Source organism: Typopeltis vanoorti, chromosome 19 (genome assembly GCF_054136105.1).
Source record: "Typopeltis vanoorti isolate ZY-2024b chromosome 19, IOZ_Tvanoo_1.0, whole genome shotgun sequence".
Lineage (NCBI taxonomy): Eukaryota > Metazoa > Arthropoda > Arachnida > Uropygi > Thelyphonidae > Typopeltis > Typopeltis vanoorti.
The window spans coordinates 39,881,349-39,900,949 of NC_143567.1; the positions used below are offsets into that span (position 1 = coordinate 39,881,349).

The following is a 19,601-nucleotide window of genomic DNA, read 5'->3' on the forward strand; positions in this document are numbered from 1 at the left end:
GAAAAATATTCAAAACATAATTTCCCTTTTCGGCAATAGCCATCATATTGCAGTATTTGTTGCGATGCCAAAGTAAAGGATAGACTCTGATCATCATTTAACATTTGCATTTAAAATGCCTGTATTATTTTTTGAAAATTTCTATGTGTGTGTGTTATTTGTGTGAATAAACAACATGTATAATTTTAGATATCCAGACAAGATGAGCTGTCTAAATCAGAAAAAAAATCCAAAAAGAAACATTCAAAGGGTACTGATATCGAAAATGATATCATACAGAGAGGGAGTGCCGAAATGGGATATGTTGAAGAAAATCACAAAGAAAAGTCTCCAGGCCTAGAAATTAAAAAAAAAGAACGTAAACATAAAGTCCATTCTCCAGCTGAAGATCAGAAAAAGAGGAAAATAAAAAAGAGTGGATCAGAAAGTAGTGAGGTAAGCAATTTTTTGCTACACAAAACCAGAAATTCCAACATTACCTGTCACATTATTTTAAAAGATAATTTTTTTTTTAAAAATAAGTGTATCTAATGTTTTTGAAATAGCATGAGTAATTTCATGGATTTTACCACACATTGATTACTATTAAATTACAATTAAATACAGCATTCCTCTGACTATTACACTTTTTTTATACAATCTTTGTCAAGTAGCTTTATTTTATCCTCCTACATGTTTCGCCAATCTTTTTCTATTGGCATCCTCAGGGAATACAAACTAGTAAGCTAAAATGAAGGTTACAGACTAGGTATAACTGATGGTTCTAATTCATACAAAAAATGTTCTAATTCATATTGCCATTCCTTGACATTTTAATAAAGAAACAATCCAATAATAGTATCAACCTATCTGTATACAGAAAACCTACAAATAATGGACGTTACCTCCATTTCAACTCAGCTCATCACATAGCTCAGAAACTTAGCATTATCCATAGTCTCAAGAAAAGAGCTATACAGTATACGACAGACAAGGATGACCTACTAACGGAATTAACCACAATATCCAGAGAACTTTCTTTAAATGGTTACCCAAAAAGACTCTATAACAAGATTCTCTTTACTGATATACCACATCGACAACGTGATGACGTCCAATACATCAGTACAATTACGATTCCATTTGTCAGCAACCTTTCCAAAAAATTAGCTAACCTTTTAAAACCACATAAGATCAGAGTGGCATTCAAACCAATCAACACTATTTGGAAATTTTTAAGATCACCGAAAGATCCTCACCCATTCTACAAGTACTCTGGAGTATATAATATACCTTGCTCATGTGGTATTAGTTACGTAGGTCAGACCTCTAGAAGCTTTGAAACGAGAAAGAAAGAACACATAGGATATGTCAGAAATAACAGACAAGACATTTCATGCCACTTTGCCTCTACTAACCATCACACTGAGTGGGATAAGAGCCTTATGCCATACATAGAAGATAACTACCATTCAAGAACCTTTAAAGAAGCAGCTACAGTTGCCTGTAAAACTGAAAACCTAAACAAGAATCAAGGTCTACTTTTAGCAGAAATTTGGAAAACTTTTACACACATTTTAGCACAGGGTGCTAAATCACGTTAACGAGACACGCACATTGTCACACACAATACCAATTTTTTGTATGAATTAGAACCATCAGTTATAACCTAGTCTGTAACCTTCATTTTAGCTTACTAGTTTGTATTCCCTGAGGATGCCAATAGAAAAAGATTGGCGAAACATGTAGGAGGATAAAATAAAGCTACTTGACAAAGATTGTATAAAAAAAGTGTAATAGCCTTATGAATAATTGTCAAGAAAAAATTCAACATAATAATACACAGCATTCCTCTGTCATGTAAGACAGCAACAGTCATAAACTTATTCAGAAAAGAAATAGAAAGGATTGCAGAAACTATAAAGGAATATTGTTATTAAATACACGCTATAAAATATATCTAGATATAATTAAAAGTAAATTAACACCATGGGCTGAGGAAATTATTGGAGAAGAACAATGTGGCTTTAGGAAAGGAAGATTCGGCATAGATCCTACATTTACACTCAAACAAATTATAGAAAAAAAGAATAGAATTTAAAATGCCAACATATATGGCTTTCCTAGATTATGAGAAAGCATGTGATCAAATCAATAGAACAAAATTTTCAATATACTATATGAATTGAAAGCTCCACCTCAAACCACAGAAGCAATAGCAAATATAATGGAAGAAAAAAATTAAAATTAATAATGAAACAACCAAAAAAATTAAAACCAATAGAGAGGTCTCATTCAAGGAAGTGGATTATCACCAATACTCTTCAATATATATACACCCTCAGTCCAAAAAGAAACCGAATGTTTGATATTAAATAAAACACAGTCCAATTATAATTATTCAAATAATTTATTTCAATCAATATACTCTCCCTTAGCTTCGATACAACATTTGGCACGGTCAATTAATTCGTTAAATGAGTTTTTTATATCGGTTTTTGGGATACTTTTGAGGGTCGTGGTTACTGTTGCTTGAGCATTTTCAATGGTGCTGTATCGCTTTCCTTTAATCGGCAAATGAAGTCGGGGGAAGAGAAAGAAGTCACAGGGTGCTAAATCAGGTGAATACAGCGAGTGATTCAACACACAAACTTGGTTTTTACTCAAAAACTGTCTCATAATGTTCAAACGATGAGATGGTGCATTGTCGGGAAAAAGTAACCAGCTGCCTGCATCACGATATTCATGTCGTACGTGATGAATTCTCACTATCAATCGCTTCAAAATAAAATCACCATTGACCTTTGGCCATGCGGAACAAATTCTTTGTGGATAATGCCCTTTGAATCGTATAAACAAATCAGCATTGTCTTTACTTTAGACTTTTGCAAGCGACTTTTTTCGGAAGCCCCTCTTCTGGTGGTCTCCATTCAGCACTATGGCACTTTTTTTGGGCTCATAGTCAAAACACCACTTTTCTTCACCAGTAACGATCGTTTCAAGGAAGTTCGAGTCCTCATGAGCGGTTTTAATGACGTTCTTGCAGTATTCAATTCAATACATTTTTTGGCCATCAATCAACTTTTTGGTAACATATCGCGAATTCAATTTACGAAGGCCCAAACTGTTAAAATGTTGTGCACAGTTGATTTTGGAATCCCCAATTCATCTTCAATCAATCAATCTCATGGACGATTTCAGTTTCTTTGATGAAATCATGCACTTTTTGGATGTTAACTTCGCTCAGTCCAGTTTTTGGACGTCCTGGCTTTTCGTTGTCCTCAAGCATCTCACGACCACTTTGAAATTGCTTAAACTACTCGTAAACTTGAGTACGGGATAAGCATTCATCACTATATGCTTTTTTAAGAATTTGATGCGTTTCGGTAAAACTTTTACCAAGTTTAACACAAAAGTCAACCACAGCTCTCTGTTTGAAACTCATTTTCCGATGTTCGACAAAACACACTCTTGTTTTGTCGAACTCACTCTTGGCACTATAACTCAGCTGCTAATGAAACAAATATCATAAGCAGTTGACAACACTAATGAAGGTTGCCGTTTTCGACAACAAAAAGATACAACAGGTGGTGCCACTAGTTTCTATTTTCGAAAAGTTCTGTTTCTTTTTGGACAGAGGGTGTGTGTGTATGTATGTATGTATATATATATATATGAAAAAAATTTCAAGAGAATGGAATAAAAACAAAATCATAGGAATTAAAATAGGAAATAAAGAATTAACCAACCTTTTGTATATGCTGACGATCAGGTTATTTTTGCTGAAAATGAAGGCCAACTACAGAAAAATCTACACATATTGAACAAAACAATAGAACAGTATGACATGAAAATCTTAATAAATAAAACAAAATCAATAGTATTTCAAGATAAAGAAATTAAAAGGTGCAAACTAGTTATTCGCAACAAAGTAATAGAACAAGTGAATATATTTTAATATCTAGGAAATTACATAAGCCCCAATGGAGAAATCGACTTTGCATATAAAAAGCAAAAATTCCTAGCAGTCATTGGAACTTTGAATAGACACTTCAGTAAACAGATGTCTAGAACATCCCAAATACAACTACCATATTTTTCGATAGATAATGTGTGCGTTATCATACAAAAGAAGTCTAAATTCGTCTAAAAATGAACATGCATAATATACGTTTGAAAGGTATGAGGGTAAATCAGATGTAATAACAAAACTAAGGTAGAAATATTATTTAATATTTATTGAACATTACGCTATTCAAATCCAAAAAATTCTTCATCAGACTTAATATTGAAAGAATCAATTGCATTATAAAACTTTAGTTTGGTATTTCTTCAGCTTCCATTTCGGAAAATACATCGTCATGTGCATAATCATTGTCACCGGACACCACTGCATTCCCTTGTGCTTTAATGAAACCATTTCTAACACAGTTTTCATTTACAGCAGCCCAACTTTCTACAATACTAGTGGAGGAGCACACACTTAAATTGTTTCTCTTCATAAATCCAAAAACCACATGGGTAGGCCTTGGAATTTTTTATATTATTGTTTTGGCGCAATTCTTTTCGATTCATGCAACACCTGGACAGTAGATATTCTCATACCTTTAGCTCTTTCACTGACAACCCAATCAAACAGTTTTTTTTTTTCCTATGGTTGGCCACAAGCACCTTCTAAACCTCATAGCACGTTTCCTCCCATGTAAACATTTCAGGACTGTTTCAGCCTTTCTCCATTCACGAACACTATTTTCTCCGAGAAGTACTTCTGCCTTCCATGGGTAATTCAGTTCTAATAACAAAATATAAACAAATAACGAGTTACTTTATGAAATATTTTAAAACAGGATGTACAGAATAATGTAACTTCATAAAATACAAAAAATGTACACCTACCTTTCAATTGTTGATGCAATTAGTTACAAGAGAATGATGCAGCCCACACAAGTTATCTTTCGGGCCCAGTGGTCACACAAAAAGTCATAGTAATGTCACAGTGCTCCCCAATAATGTGAAAATTGTAAAATTTTGAATAAAAAAAATCGACCACTGCTACTAACAACGCACATGCTTTTAAAGAATTCGTCAGTTCTCTGTCTGTACTTCCTAACTCTACCAATAGTTGGCGCATGCGTGTTATCTACAGGGTGTTCGGGATAAATTTGACAGTTTCGTAAGGAAAAAGAAAATCTTCTTTGTATCTATTAAATTTAATGAATTGACAAAAAAACATTACAGGCAGAGTTAATTACAATACTATCAACAAGATTTACTCAAAATAACCACCATTAGCATCGATCACAGCTTCAATTCTGCTTCGGAACCTCGAACAAGCTGATGCTACAGTCTCCCTGGGAAGGGCCGCAAAAACTGTTTTAATTTTATCCATTAACTGGGCTTTTGTATTACTGGAAGTGCGATTGGTGTCTTTTTCAACTGCGCCCCATACAAAATAATCCATGGGGTTAAGGTCTGGGGAGTTTGGAGGCCAAACATTTGGACTGGTGAAGTCGTAGAAATTTTCAGACAACCATTTTTGACTTTTCCCAGAGGTGTGGCAAGGGGCCGAATCCTGCTGCCATACATACGGCCTACCATTGGCTACCCTTGTTATCCAGGGCTTGACTACAGTTAGCAACTCCACGAACAAAGCCCGAATTCCAATGCCAGGGTTCTTCAACACCTGTTCCTGCAGATTTGCGAGGAATTCTGCTGTACGAACGCAATCAGATCGTCTGCTAGGGATCTTTCTTCTTGCTACATCCTCGTAGTCACCATTGCAAGTCTCTAGTTCATGCCTGATTGTTTTTACTGTATTCAGGGAGCATTGGGCAGCAGTCGTAATATCCTTATTTTGATGGCGGGCACGAATCATCATGATACAAGTTATTCTCTTCCATGATTCAGGTGGGTTCCAGCTATCCATCCTTTCTGACATCTTGTATATGAATGAAGAAGGGTCGAAACTTTTAAATGAAGAGAAGTGTGTGTTAATACATGTAACTTACGGAAAAATATAATTAATTATAAATATGTCAAATTTATCCCGAACACCCTGTGTACATCAAAAGGAGTGATGAAAATCTTGGGGTGCGCATTATCTATCGAAAAATACGCATATAAAATAATAGCGAAACCAATTCTGAAATATGGCAGTGAAACTTGGACTTGGGGAGAACAAGATAAAAGACAAGTGGAAGCTGCAGAAATGAAGTTCCTAAGACCACTCACAGGCTATAAAAGAATAGATAAGAAAATAAATGAAGAAATAAGAAAACAGTTATCCATAATTAACATAACAGAAGACATCACAAACTATAGAAAGAACTGGAAAAAAAAACATAGAAACAATGAATGAGGACAGATGGCAAATATTGCTTGGAAATATAAACGTGCGTCATATATCTCTGATATTGATATATCAAGGCAATATAATTAACTTTATCCTTTCCTACTTCAGCCGCTATACCAAATTCTATCGCATATACCTCTTTGTTAAGTCAGTTGCGTTTGTTATGTGATCTTCATTAATTTTAGTCTTATCGTTATGTCTCGCTTCTTTTATACCTTTTCTTACGTAATTTAACCTTTTAAGGGCCACCAGAGATTACCTGTTCCCTGAATTTTATGAGTTATCCCGGTTACTCAGGCAAAATTTATTTTTTATCTGCGCCAGCCTGGGTCTTAAAGTTAGAGATAAACTTAACCTTTAGGATAAACATAGATTATCAGGTGCAACTAATAATGTTAACTGAATTCTTAGAAGTCTTGGGTTCTCTGGCTTATTTTATTTGCAGTCATGCCCTACTATTTTCAATTGGGGTATTCCCACACACACACTCACAATCACAGGTTCGAAGTTTTATGAAGGGTCAGGGTCAGTCATCATGATCAGAAACACATGTTAAGTAAGGAACCAAAATATTTATTAAACTCATTATATAATGCCATACAAGTTAAAGTAGTTATCAATTCTAATTTAATCTTCTACCTTTCTCTCTCCCTCTCACTCTTGAAACAGTTATGCATTGACTTCAAAATGTTAGCAAGTTCAATAACTCAACATATAATACATTCTTAATTACAGCTCAATTGGACATTTAAGCATTTTAGCACATTTATAATCTCTCTCGGATTAATTACGACAGACTCTCTATCTAACTGAAAGTTCTTAAAATTCATTTTAAAAGCATAGTCATTTACATAAATCTTAGTTCTTCACTCTTTCTTCCATTACAAATTTTAAGATGCATTCTCTTAACACTGTTAGTCAATTCTCAAAAGGGGCTAGAGCAAGTGAGAGTACTTATCTATTCTTTATCGGTTTTCTTCCGTCCTTCTTTGTTTCGATTCTGGTTGTCTCGAATTTATCGTCACGTGGGTTACATGTGCTCACCTGAGTTGGGTGCTATCTCTCTGCTAAGGTTTTACGTCGATTGCCCTCTCATTGACGACCTACGGTTAATCTTGCCGAAATCTGCTGCGGTGTCATGCCAGATCCTTTCATAAGTCAGCCCTCAAAAATGAGAGCTGAACTGCGATGAATTCTTGGAGCACACGAAGAGAAATGCAGGAACAAGAAAAAACGGGGGGATTTACTTCCGTGTCGTGGGTTTTATTCGCTCCCCTAGAATGCCACCTTTCCAAGTTTGAATTCCTCTTATCGTCTCACCCATTGGTCTCAGGCTGGGTGACTTCACCAATCAACATACGGGACTTCTTGTTTCCGGGAACGTATGCATCATGATGTCTTCTAAGATGTGATGCCCGCGGGTGCTTACGCTGCTATTACAGTATTAGGACGATCTTTGCCATATGTTGCTGAATAATACGCATTCTTTCATTTATAATATTTCACTAATGATTTCTCTCATATCTGCCCCTTTTGCTGACTTACATTCATGCTAGACATATAGATACATTAATTTAAATTCACATAATATCACATAACTTTATAAAAAAAAACATAGTTACATTGCGCTAAAAGATAAGTATGCATATATATTTCTTGTTAATTGTTAGATTCTGGAATGGTGACATCATGTAAAATTTGACGTCGCCTAGTTCAGATCTAACAAAACCAAAGGGACACTGATCAAGAGAAAGACCTAGGAGCAGGAGGAGATTGGCAGAAAACTTTTTAAATCCTTGAAAACTTTACAGGCAAACAATTGCCTAATTAGGCAATTGTTTGCCTGTAAAGGGAAACCAAGGGAAGCCAAGAAGAAGAAGATTCCTCTGTCATACGACACATTAGGTTCCAGATCACTGTAGTGTAGCAAATTTCATCATATAGCGAATCGCTGCTGATGCAAATAAAGCATTTATTGACATCATTTGCACGAAGGAAAAATTTAGAATAATTTTTGCAAACAGAAAAATTATTCTGAATAGCTTGGCTTAAAGAAACATGCCAACCAGTTTGGTCATCACTCTACACCATTTAATGTTTCTCCATTTCGGCAATAAGATTGTCACATGTATGGATAACTGTAGTATTAATCTTAACATGTAATGCAGCAGATTTATGCATCTTCTTTTCACTGTTGTAATAGCATCCTTAATTTGAAGTACATCTAACCAGTGTCATGACAAAGGCATTCATAATTAAAACTGCTTCTATAGAAAAGATGAGCTTCATCCCACAGGATGCTGTGTTTAGTGTCAATGCTATTCGTGCTGATCCAGACTTCTAAGGTTTCACGTATTCAGTATATTACTGATGTTAAATCTTCCCACACACACAGACAGCCTATCTGCCCAAAGTATGTCAAATTACGTTCACAAGGTGACTGGTAAACAACGACTAAAGATGGAGGCAGCAGTTTATCTTTTGTAGATGGTAACAGATGAGAAATTTTATTAGTAGGAAAATATTTGGGAATAAGGTGAAACTTCTTCAAAATTCTACCAAATAGGTTAAGAGATATATGATTGGAACCCTGTGGTCTGTTGAAGAATAGTTAGGTAATGAAATAACACAGTCAGTTATCAGTTGGATTTGATGATGGATGTAACCATTTGGGGGGTGCTTAAGGTTCAAAGCTGTATAAGGGTATGAGAGGAGACCTCCACATAGCCTTTAAAGGAATGCGGAGAACCGACCAGGGCTTCTGACCTATTGTCCAATCCTCACCTTCTCGTGATGCACCCTGTTGGGTATCTATCTGGATACTGAACGCATGAGGATGGGCTGGCAATTTGGGATTTAGCCGACCAAATTGTATTCTTATTGGTTAAACCAAAATACAAAATGATGGTACAACATGACAAAATTTCATGCCAGCTGGGGCATCGCCCGGTTAAACAAGGCCCCCGTTGTTTTCGCCAGGTAACCAGGGCGAACAGCAAAAAGCCAGCTACTGGAACAAATCTGAAAACACACCCGAAATCAAATCACCAGAGATAAAGATCGATACTATCAACATAAGAAACCTGAATGGCAAAGAAATGGAGCTAACTGAGAAATTAGATAAGTACCAGATCGACATAATAGGGGTGACTGAAACAAAAAAGACAAAAACTGGTGAGATCTTTCTGTGCAATAAATACAAAATGTTATATCCAGGCAATGACAATCAAGGAAAAGAACGAGTAGCCATAATATTCAACACAAAATACTTGGCTAATCTTCTTGAATGGCAGCCAGTCTCAAGTAGAGTAATGTGGGCAAATATGAGAATGGGAAACTGGACAACGAGACTTATTTGTGCCTGTGGTCCCACAGAAGGTTCTACTAAGGTAGAAGTGGAGGAATTTTTTGAGGCTATAGAAAAAGCAACTGACATAACGAAAAAGGAAAAGTTGGTCCTTGTTGGGGATCTAAATAGCAGAGTAGGAAATGATTGTCAGATATACAAAAATATTTTGGGAAAAGAGCAAAGCTAATAATAATGGCAAGTATCTGTTGGATTTCTGCTCAGGACATGGACTGGTTATTACTAACATCATGTTCCAACATAAAAATGTGCACAAATTCACATGGAGAGAAGAGACAAGGAATAAGAAAAGTCTCATTGACTGTTATTGTTGATAGTGATGTTTTCTCCCTGGTGCAGGACACCAGAGTGTACAGAGGATTCGAAATTGGAAGTGATCACTATTTAGTCTTGAGCAGGATAAAATTGAATTTCATGTTGAAAAGAATAACATGTAAGAAAGTTTTAAAGCGAATAAAAGTTGAGCAGCTCTCAGATGTGAACTGTAGACTAAAATACACAAAGATTATTGAAGAAAAAATGAAAGAGTTTGAGAACAGGAATCAAACCTTGGAGATTCAATGACAAGCCTTGAAGAAAGCCCTGATTGATTCAGCTAGAGAGGCATGTGGTGAAATTGTCTTCAATCATAGAAAAATTAGAACTCCATGGTGGACACAGGAAGTTAAAGAGGCAGTGAAGGGAAAGAAGAAAGCATATCAAAAGTTCCTGGCAAATAAGTCCACTTGTGCTGACTTATTTGCTCTGTATTGTCAATACAGAGACAAGTGTAAAACTAGCTAAACAAAAGTCATGGGAGGACTTTGGCAAGAACATAGAAAATAAACATCAAGAAGGTGGCAAAATATTCTGGGGAGGTTGTTGAAGAAGCTTAGCAATGAAGGAAAGAGTGCTGTAAAAGGAGTTAGAGATGATAAAGGTGACATGAAAATGGGAGAAAAAGATATCCTTGAAGTAAGGAGTAATTACTTTGAAAAACTGCTAAATGAAACAAGCAGTGAGGATAGCCCAGTGGTAAAAAAACACTGACCAGGCATGCAGTCAGGAATACATATCCATACTTGAAGTAGAAAAAACCATCAAAGGCTCGAAATGTAGAAAGGCAGCAGCAGTAGATGTTATTCGACCTGAAATGCTGGAGTACGGTGGTATAAAAGTTTTACAGTGCCTGCACTGCATAATTCAGAAAGCCTGGACAGAGGGACGAATTCCTGATGATTGGAGTAAAGCTCTCATAGTACCCATATATAAAAAGGGAAATAAAACTGAATGTGAGAATTACAGAGGTATTTCCCTACTGAGTGTTCCTGGCAAGATCTATGCAAGTATTCTTGAGAAACGGTTGAGAATAATTGTGGAAGAAAAGCTTGGTGACGAACAAGAGGGATTCAGGCCAAATAGAGGCTGTCAGGATCAGATCTTCACTTTACGACAAATAGTCAAGAAAGCATTGGAATATAATATCTGTATTTAAGTTTTGTAGATCTGGAAAAGGCATATGACAAGGTGCCAAGAAAGAAGCTATTCAAAATTCTAGTTATATGGTTTCAATGGGGTATTATAACAAGCAATACTTAGTCTTTATTTGAGTTGTGAGTCAGCAGTTAGAATTGAAGGAAGTACAGCAAGATGGTTTGATGTCAAATTTCATGTCAGACAAGGATGTACATTATCCCCTCTGTTATTTATTATCTATATGGATCACATTATGAAGGAAAGTGGTATTAAACCTGATATCAAAATTGGAGATGTTAATGTCAGCTCTTTGCTACGGGCGATGTTATAATTTTAAATAAATTTGCTACAAGTCTGCAAGATTCCCTGACTAAATTGAATAACTGTTGTAATAGATATGGTATGAAGGTCAGCAATAAAAAGACAAAGACAGTGAAAATAGGGAGAAGCATTGAAAATGTCAACTGCATTGTGAATGGAGAACTTGTGGAACAAGTAAAACATTTCAGCTACTTAGGCATTATTTTTAGTGAAGATGGTAAATTAAATATGGAAATAGACAACAGAATCAACAAAGCTGATATGGTAGGAAGTCAATTGAATAAATTCATATGGAATAAGAGAGAAATTAGCCGGAACACTAAATTAACTGTATACAAGATGGTGTTCAAAGCAGTTTTAACTTATGGATCTGAGAGCTGGGTCAGAAGTAAAACACTTGACCAAAGACTAGAGACCAAAGATACGAGAGTCCTGAGAAAGATTAGAGGGGTGAAAGATGGCATCAGTGGCAATATCATATTAAAAACGAGGATATTAGGAAAGAACTTGATATTGTCAGCATCCAGGAATGCATTAGCAGAATAATCTCAGGTGGTATGGTTATTTAAACAGAATGGGCGAGGAAAGATTAGCAAAACAAGTGTTCTCTGCCAGGTTGGCAGGAAAACGACCCAGTGGAAGACCAAGAAATAGGTGGATTGATACGGTACACAAAGTGCCTTAGACGATAGAAATGTAAGATCTGATAATGTTGGAGTCTTGAGAAGTAACAGACTGATTTGGAGGAAAATTGTAGATAGAAAGTTAGCAATGATGTAAATTTTTCATGTAGTACTGTCATATCCTGTACACCCCTTGAGGGTTGGCAGGAATTGGATGATGATGTAACCATTTAATTCCAACCAGTTTGGTAGTAAGAAGCTATTGTAAGCTTGAAGAAGAGGAGTGCATATTATTGGCTCTATTAATTAATGACATAACACCAATTTTTTTGATCATGAGCAGAATTTTGAATGCTGACTAAAGGTTAGGTTCCCAATAAACACTGGTTGACAAAGTACCAAAGTCTGTGTGATTAAGAAGGATGTTTAAGAATGGTGAACTACCGACATTTTCTTTTTCTATGGTGAATTGAATGCATGAGTGAACGCCACTGATTCAATGTAGGAAGGTGGTAAGTTTATTTTCAGAATGAGGCGACAAAAACACAAATGTCATAGATGTAACAAAATCAGAGAGAGGGTTTGCTAATGAATGAACGAGAACAAGGTTATCTCCAGATGGTTAAAAAAATAGTTTGGCAAAGGTGGAGACAGAGGGCTATCCATGGCTGTGCCTTCAGCCTGTTTATAGATCTTGTTTTTCTAGCTAAAATATTCTGATTGTATAACAAATTCAAAAATCTTCACATCAGGAGGGAAATCATCATATTATAAACTAATAGTGTTAGATAATGAAATATTGGTAAATAGAGAAACAATGTCAAAACTCATTAACATATTGAACTCTTGTATTGAAATGAAAACAGTAAACTAATAGGGTCAGATAATGAAATATTGGTAAATAGAGAAACAATGTCAAAACTGATTAATGTATTGAACTCTTGTGTTTGAATATTCTTGATTTTTTTCAAGAATATTCATCAGCAGCTATCTCTGTATGAAATTAGCTAACTCACCTTCAATTGAAAAATTGCCATATAAAGATTCCTTTTGTCCCAACGAGAATTGAACTTAGGCCTTTTCCAATTGAAGGGTGTGATGTACCATTGCACTACAGATGCACTTAAAATGGAGACAGATGTCTTCTTTATTATTCGCTGAATGGCATCAAATCACTTGTACTTATTTTACTCAAACTATGGTCAATACAATCAATATGATACACCATATGCAACCTTTCCAACTTGAAGTGCATAACCTTACATTTTGCAACATTAAATTGACAATCATTATCCTTTGCTCACAATGCTAATTTATTCAAATCATCCTGCAGGATATCTACATTACCTTTATCAACTATTGCTTTCCTGAGTTTTGCATCATCAGCAAACAACTGAATATTCCCTCTTAAATCTTTCCCTATGTCATTGATATACGAATTAAAGAGTAGTGGCCCTGGCACCGAACCCTGGGGTACTCCGCTGGTCATCATCATTCTCCTGGACTCCTCTACACATACTACTCTCTGGTGTCTGTCCATCAGCCATGACCCTATCGAAGCTGCTTGCCTCATATCCATTCCCACCCTCTCCAGTTTTTGTAATAGTTTTCCATGTGGTATTCTATCAAATGTCTTAGCAAAGTCAAGTACTATTATGGTGTAGCGATTACCTTTATCCATTTCTGTTGTCACTTTATTATAAAATATGAATAAAACATTCACTGGGAATATTACTAAGAAAGCCATTCTGCCCACTATAGAGCTATTACATCCCTATCCACCCACTGTTATATTTTACCTTTCACAAACTTTTCCAATACTTTAACAATCACTCCTGATATATTAATTGGTAATGGAACCCTGCCAAAGATGAGACTTAGATTGATCAATTTCATCAGAGACTATGCCAGTTCTCTTGCACCTTCATGCAGTATACAGGATAATATGCCATCCAGTCCCAGTGTTGTGTTCACATTCATATTTTTTAATATGCTGAACACCTCTTCTCCATCTACCTCAATTTTGTTATGTATTTCTGTAAGAGCAACTAAAATCTGCATCTGAATGATGTGCGTTTGCAAAATGATCACTCAGCAACTTAACCGTTTCTTTTGGTTCGGTCACCTTCTTACCATAAACATTGTTTAAAGTCATCCTGCCATAATCATTTTCCTTTTACTTGCTACATAAAGAAAAAAAACTCTTTTGGGTTTATTTTGGCCTGTTTTGCTAATTGTCTCTCATAGTCTGAATTGGCCTTCCTTACCATACTAGTCGCTCTTCTTGCTTGCACTTTATACTGTTTCATGCTGATCACTTTTTCTTTATATTTCCTCCACAATGTTTTCTTTTTTTGCAGCTCTTCCTTTATATCTCTACTCATCCACTTAATTCGAATATGCCAATCATTTCTCCAGTCAATGTTACGGTCAAATTGGATAAAGGGAATGGATGCACTATAATGTTGAATTTTTCCTAAGCTATTTGATAGGATACCACACGAAAGAACATTGCATAAACTGGAGAATATGGGATTGGAATATAAGCTCTTGACTTGGATCAGTGGATGGTTGACAGAAATATCAAAAGGTGGTATATGGTGGATGTGAATCTGCCAGATTTAAGGTGACCAGTGGTGTAACTCAAGGCTTATTCCTTGGGTCATTGTTGTTCAATCTATACATTAATGACATTAGGAAGGGTCTAACAGGAGATGTGCAATTGTTTGCTGATGATGCAAAGATAGGCAGGGCAATCAGGGGGTGCTACTAGTGTCTAGCACTTCCAAAATGATTTCAATAGGCTGGAAATTTGGGCAAACAAAAATGGTTATCGGTGTCAAGTTATGCACTTTAACATGATGAGATTTCCCATGACATATTATATTAGCATGGTTATGCTATAAGAAAACTGGTGAGGTTAGGGATGTTGGCATAATAGTGAATCGAATCTGAAGTTCAAAGGTCATATAGAAAAGATGCAAATACAACTCAGAGGATAATTGTGATGTTGAAGCAAACTTTGACATCTAAGGACAAGAAAGTCATTTTGTATCTTTACAAGGCCTTGATAAGACCACACCTGGATTATCGTGTGCAGATTTGGTCTCCTAGGTTCCATGAATACATATCTCTTAAAGAACCCAACAAATCTGGTTTAGCAAGCCATGGTTTATCTACAAAACAGGATTCAGTGGAACAAAACCAAAATGTTACACAAAAGTTATTTTCTTCTGCAAAGACTCTACAAAGAAAGCTGTGAAGCACATATTCACAACCCAAACCGGAACAAAAGTGATTGCCTAAAACTTTCTCAATTTTGGGAAGTTATATTAAATAATACTCACCATTCATGTCTTCCTTAATTGTAATTAAATTTGCTTATATTCGAAAAGAATTAACTAAATTATTTATTGTAAATTATTTTGAATATCTCTTAATGCAGATGGAGCTATTCTTCTGCAGCCTGTAATGCACATAATATAATGTGATTTCAATTAAATTGTTGTTCTTTTTAGAGTTTTCCAGAAGAAAATAACTTTTGTGTAACATTTTGGTTTTGTTCCACTGAAATTATTTTGCGGTTACATAGTGTTTCATTACTGTGAAACTTAATCGAAAATATTACAGATAAAAATATTAAATGTGATTCTGGTATTAATATTTTATGATACACTGAACAAATTGGCAAAAGCATTGGCCTATGTTAATACCGCAATTCAATTGTTTGAAGAAATGGACCCAACGTGGAGAGATTTAGTAAAGTAGATAGAATGTTGCATGTAGTATTTGCTTGCTATGGAGAAATTTATATAGAAAAGAAAAGTATACTGTGCAGGCCGAGTTGAATGTATGGTACATATTTTCAAAGCTCACTCCTGCCGTCATCACCTCACCTCCTGAATGGGCCTACACCTTCAAGTTATGCATTTGCAAACCATCCTCAGAATGCTTTGTTGCAATTCCTGAATTAAAAGAATTACTGATGATCTAGCCTTCCCTACATCTTGTGGTTATTTACTCTTGCCTCTATCTTTCCAGTTGATTAGTAAGTGCACAGAAGCACCATACAGTGTTTCATTATTTGTTATAGTACTGTACTGTATATAGTAATTTTATGTTAAAATTTATACGTTGTATGATTTTAGCATTCCTCAATTCTAAAATGTGTAAGTCTCTTTTGTAACTAATTTTACTCCTCTTACAACCTCTTTGACTTAACAAGATTGTTGTAATGCAACCCTGTCAAAGAGTGAATGTATAATCTATATTTAAATTGCAAATCAGTAGTTAGAATTGAAGAAAGTGCAGGATGGTGGTTTGATATAAAATCATGTTCTGTCTGTTCTTATTCATTATCGATAGGAATCTGGATTTCACACAATATTAGTGAAATATAGCAATTTTAAAAGTTATCTTACATTCATTAAGTTGTCCACTACATTGGTTTCAAAAATTAAGGAACAAAGAGAAAAAGTGACAGTCTGATTATCATATACAAATGAGTGGCAGTGTTAACTGTATATGCCAATGAGCCATTACATAAAAGTTAGCATTTTGGAGTGGTTTTTCATTTCGTGCTTGAAGTGACAACAAGATATCATTTAACTTATGAATTCAGAGGCTGGCCAAAGTCAGGCAGAGGTACCCAGATCGTTGCATGCGAGTCATTCTGTTGTTCACAGGCTGTGGAACCAGTTCAAACAGTTACAAACAGCATCCCAGAGATACAGCGAAGGAAGGCCATTTGCTTCCTGTTTCAGCTATAATTTGATCTCACATTGACTATAGGAATATTGCTATCTGCCATTAGTCCCTATTCCCATGCTACAGGAGAGAATGTTTGAAATGAGGCAGGCTTCATGTCTACTGTACCCAAGACCAATATGGGCCAGTATTGTTTATAGACAACCCAATTTACTCTACAAATGATACCAGGCATGCTCTGATCTAGAGAGAGCCAGGGATGCATTGTCATCCCTCTAATATCCATGAAAGGGATACTTATGGTGTAGGCAGTGTCAAGTAGAGGCATCTTATTGGGTGGACATGCTTCCTAGCAGAACCATGAATGCTGCAAGTTATAGAGATGAGGTCCTGAAACCCTATGTTCATCTGCATGTGGGTGCGATAGGGGAGACATTTATCCTACAAGATGATAATGCTCATCCTCATTGAGCAAAGCTCATGGACCAATATCTTCAAGAAGAGACTATTGTGTGTATGGACTAGCCAGCCAGGTCTCCTGTCCTTAATCCTGTCGAGCTTGGGATGCTTAGGTAGATGTGTCACTACTCTCATTCCCCAAAACCTTGAGTGACTTCGGAGAACTTTACAAGAGCAATGGTTGTTATTATCAACCTGGCTTCTGGATACCATTATAAAGAGTATCACATATTGTTGTGAGGCATTACCACATTCCTTATTGAGGCACTTTGACAATCTCAATTTGATCTCTTGTTTTTGACTTTTATCTTTATGTACCCATTTATTACTAAATTGAACCAATTATTTACAATTTTTGCAGGTAGTATTTCTTTTACATCTCACATCATGCTTCTTTTCACCAAATTGCATATAAATTCATCATGCAAAGTTATAATAATTTTTCTTTGTTCCTTAATTTATAGAAACCAGTGTATAAGGATCAAAAAGTCGTTCCCTTTCCTGTTGCTGTCACATTTTCAGGCATACTAAATTCAAGCCAGTATCTTATTAAGATGATCTTTGATATATAGGAATCTTAAAACATTTATCTAATTATGACTTTTCCTACTGTCAAAACCATTAGGTGTTAGACATCCCTCCAGAGCTATTTGAACAAAGAATAGATTGTTTTGAAAGCTGTTGAGCAGTTTTTAATTTTTTGTTAAAATCAGGCAGTGATAATCACTGCTTTTACATTTGAGTTACCCTTGTGTTCTAGATTTTAATTCCCCTCCCCCACGATATAAATTATGCTTAGTTGGACATAATCTTACATTTATCTTTGCTTCATTGAGCAACTGTCATTACATAATTGCTATTTTGGTAAAATAATTACACCTATTGAATCTAATTTTGTCCTAATCTTCTTGCCTTGCATTTATTAAGTAACAGCAATTAAATAATATCTTAATATCACGAACATGTCTCTTATAACAATTATTATTTTTTAGGAACCAGATTCTGAAATAGATGCAGTTAAAAAGAAGAAGAAAAAGCACAAGAAACACAAGAAGCACAAGAAACATAAAAAACATAAGAAAATGCAGAAAGAGGAAGAGGTGTATATATATTAGAATTTTGACTTTTACCATTATGTAAAAGTGAATGTATTTTTATCAAATTATAGTTATAATTTTTTGTGTGACCTTTTGTATTCTTAATAATTCATATTCTTTACATGAAAAAAAAAAAAAGAATAATTCACATTCATAAAGAAATTTGTGGCAATAAATTTGACTTTCATAATGCAGATTATTCACTATCTTGTGTATCTGTATTATTAAAGTTAACACATTTTTTTTCCAGATATCATATCCTTTTCTGAAGTGTATGTAGGGAAGATGTATTGCTGCAGTGGGATATTAATGCATATATCATTTGTGTGCCAACATGGGGAATAGCTTGCTTTCTCAAGAGATATTCATTAATTCATTTTTTTCTTTCTTTGAATAGTATATGCTTCCTAAGAAGGGGAAACACACTCACACACACTAGCAAAAATTCATATTTTAGGCATTAATGAGACCTGGCTGTCCAAGCAGATACACTAACTGATATATCTGAAGGATACAATATTTTTAGGAAGGATTAGATGGTATGCAGAAAATTCACTGAAAACAGTTTATCAAACAATTCATCAAAAGGCAGTTTATCAAACACACTTTAATCAAACAACAACAGTTAATCCAAAAAAAAAAAATTCATTGAAAGATAGGTCCTTGAAAAAACAATTTGTTCATCAAATTTTCAATTCCCAGTTTATCAAAAGGCAATTCATTGAAGCCTGACAATTCATCGAAACTACAAATCATTGAATTAGCACTTCACCAAATAATGAATTGTGAGGCTTGGAATCTGTTTATCAAAATAACTTCAGTTTATGTTGGATTAAGAAGCATCACAGTTAATCCAGTATTTTTGTTTTATTTTTATGTGAATGTATTAAGTTTTTTTTTTGTAAATGTTCATTTCAGTCTATGTGTATACCACACATTTCATATAGTATTGAAAAGATTATGTATATGTAAAAAATATAATATTTATTCAAGACCAAACACAGAACTTCTCCAGACTTAAGGTCTCCATATATATTCTTTATAAGGAAATAAAATCTTTCCATTTTGAAAAGTAAATGTAATTTGCTCCATTACAGTAAGTCTGTGAACAGTTCTACAATTACCATGAAGGAATTAATGGTGGAGTAGGCAATTATATGATGAAAGGCAGAATGCTGCTTGTAATTTGATTCATGAAAAATATTAATGTGGTGCATTTTTTTGGGGGGTTAATTGGTACT

The 19,601-nt window shown here is 35.0% G+C and overlaps 1 protein-coding gene across 3 annotated transcripts in view; it reads left to right on the top strand.

Annotated features, from left to right (window-relative positions):
• The window catches only part of LOC150096016 (uncharacterized), a 381,411-nt gene that overhangs the window by 336,158 nt on the left and 25,652 nt on the right, over positions 1 to 19,601 (top strand). For all 3 annotated transcript variants that reach the window (XM_090409077.1, XM_090409078.1, XM_090409079.1), the window contains 2 exons: positions 190 to 435; positions 18,256 to 18,363. In XM_090409077.1, the coding sequence (XP_090265203.1) occupies positions 190 to 435; positions 18,256 to 18,363 (354 nt within the window). The remainder of the gene's footprint in view (positions 1 to 189; positions 436 to 18,255; positions 18,364 to 19,601) is intronic.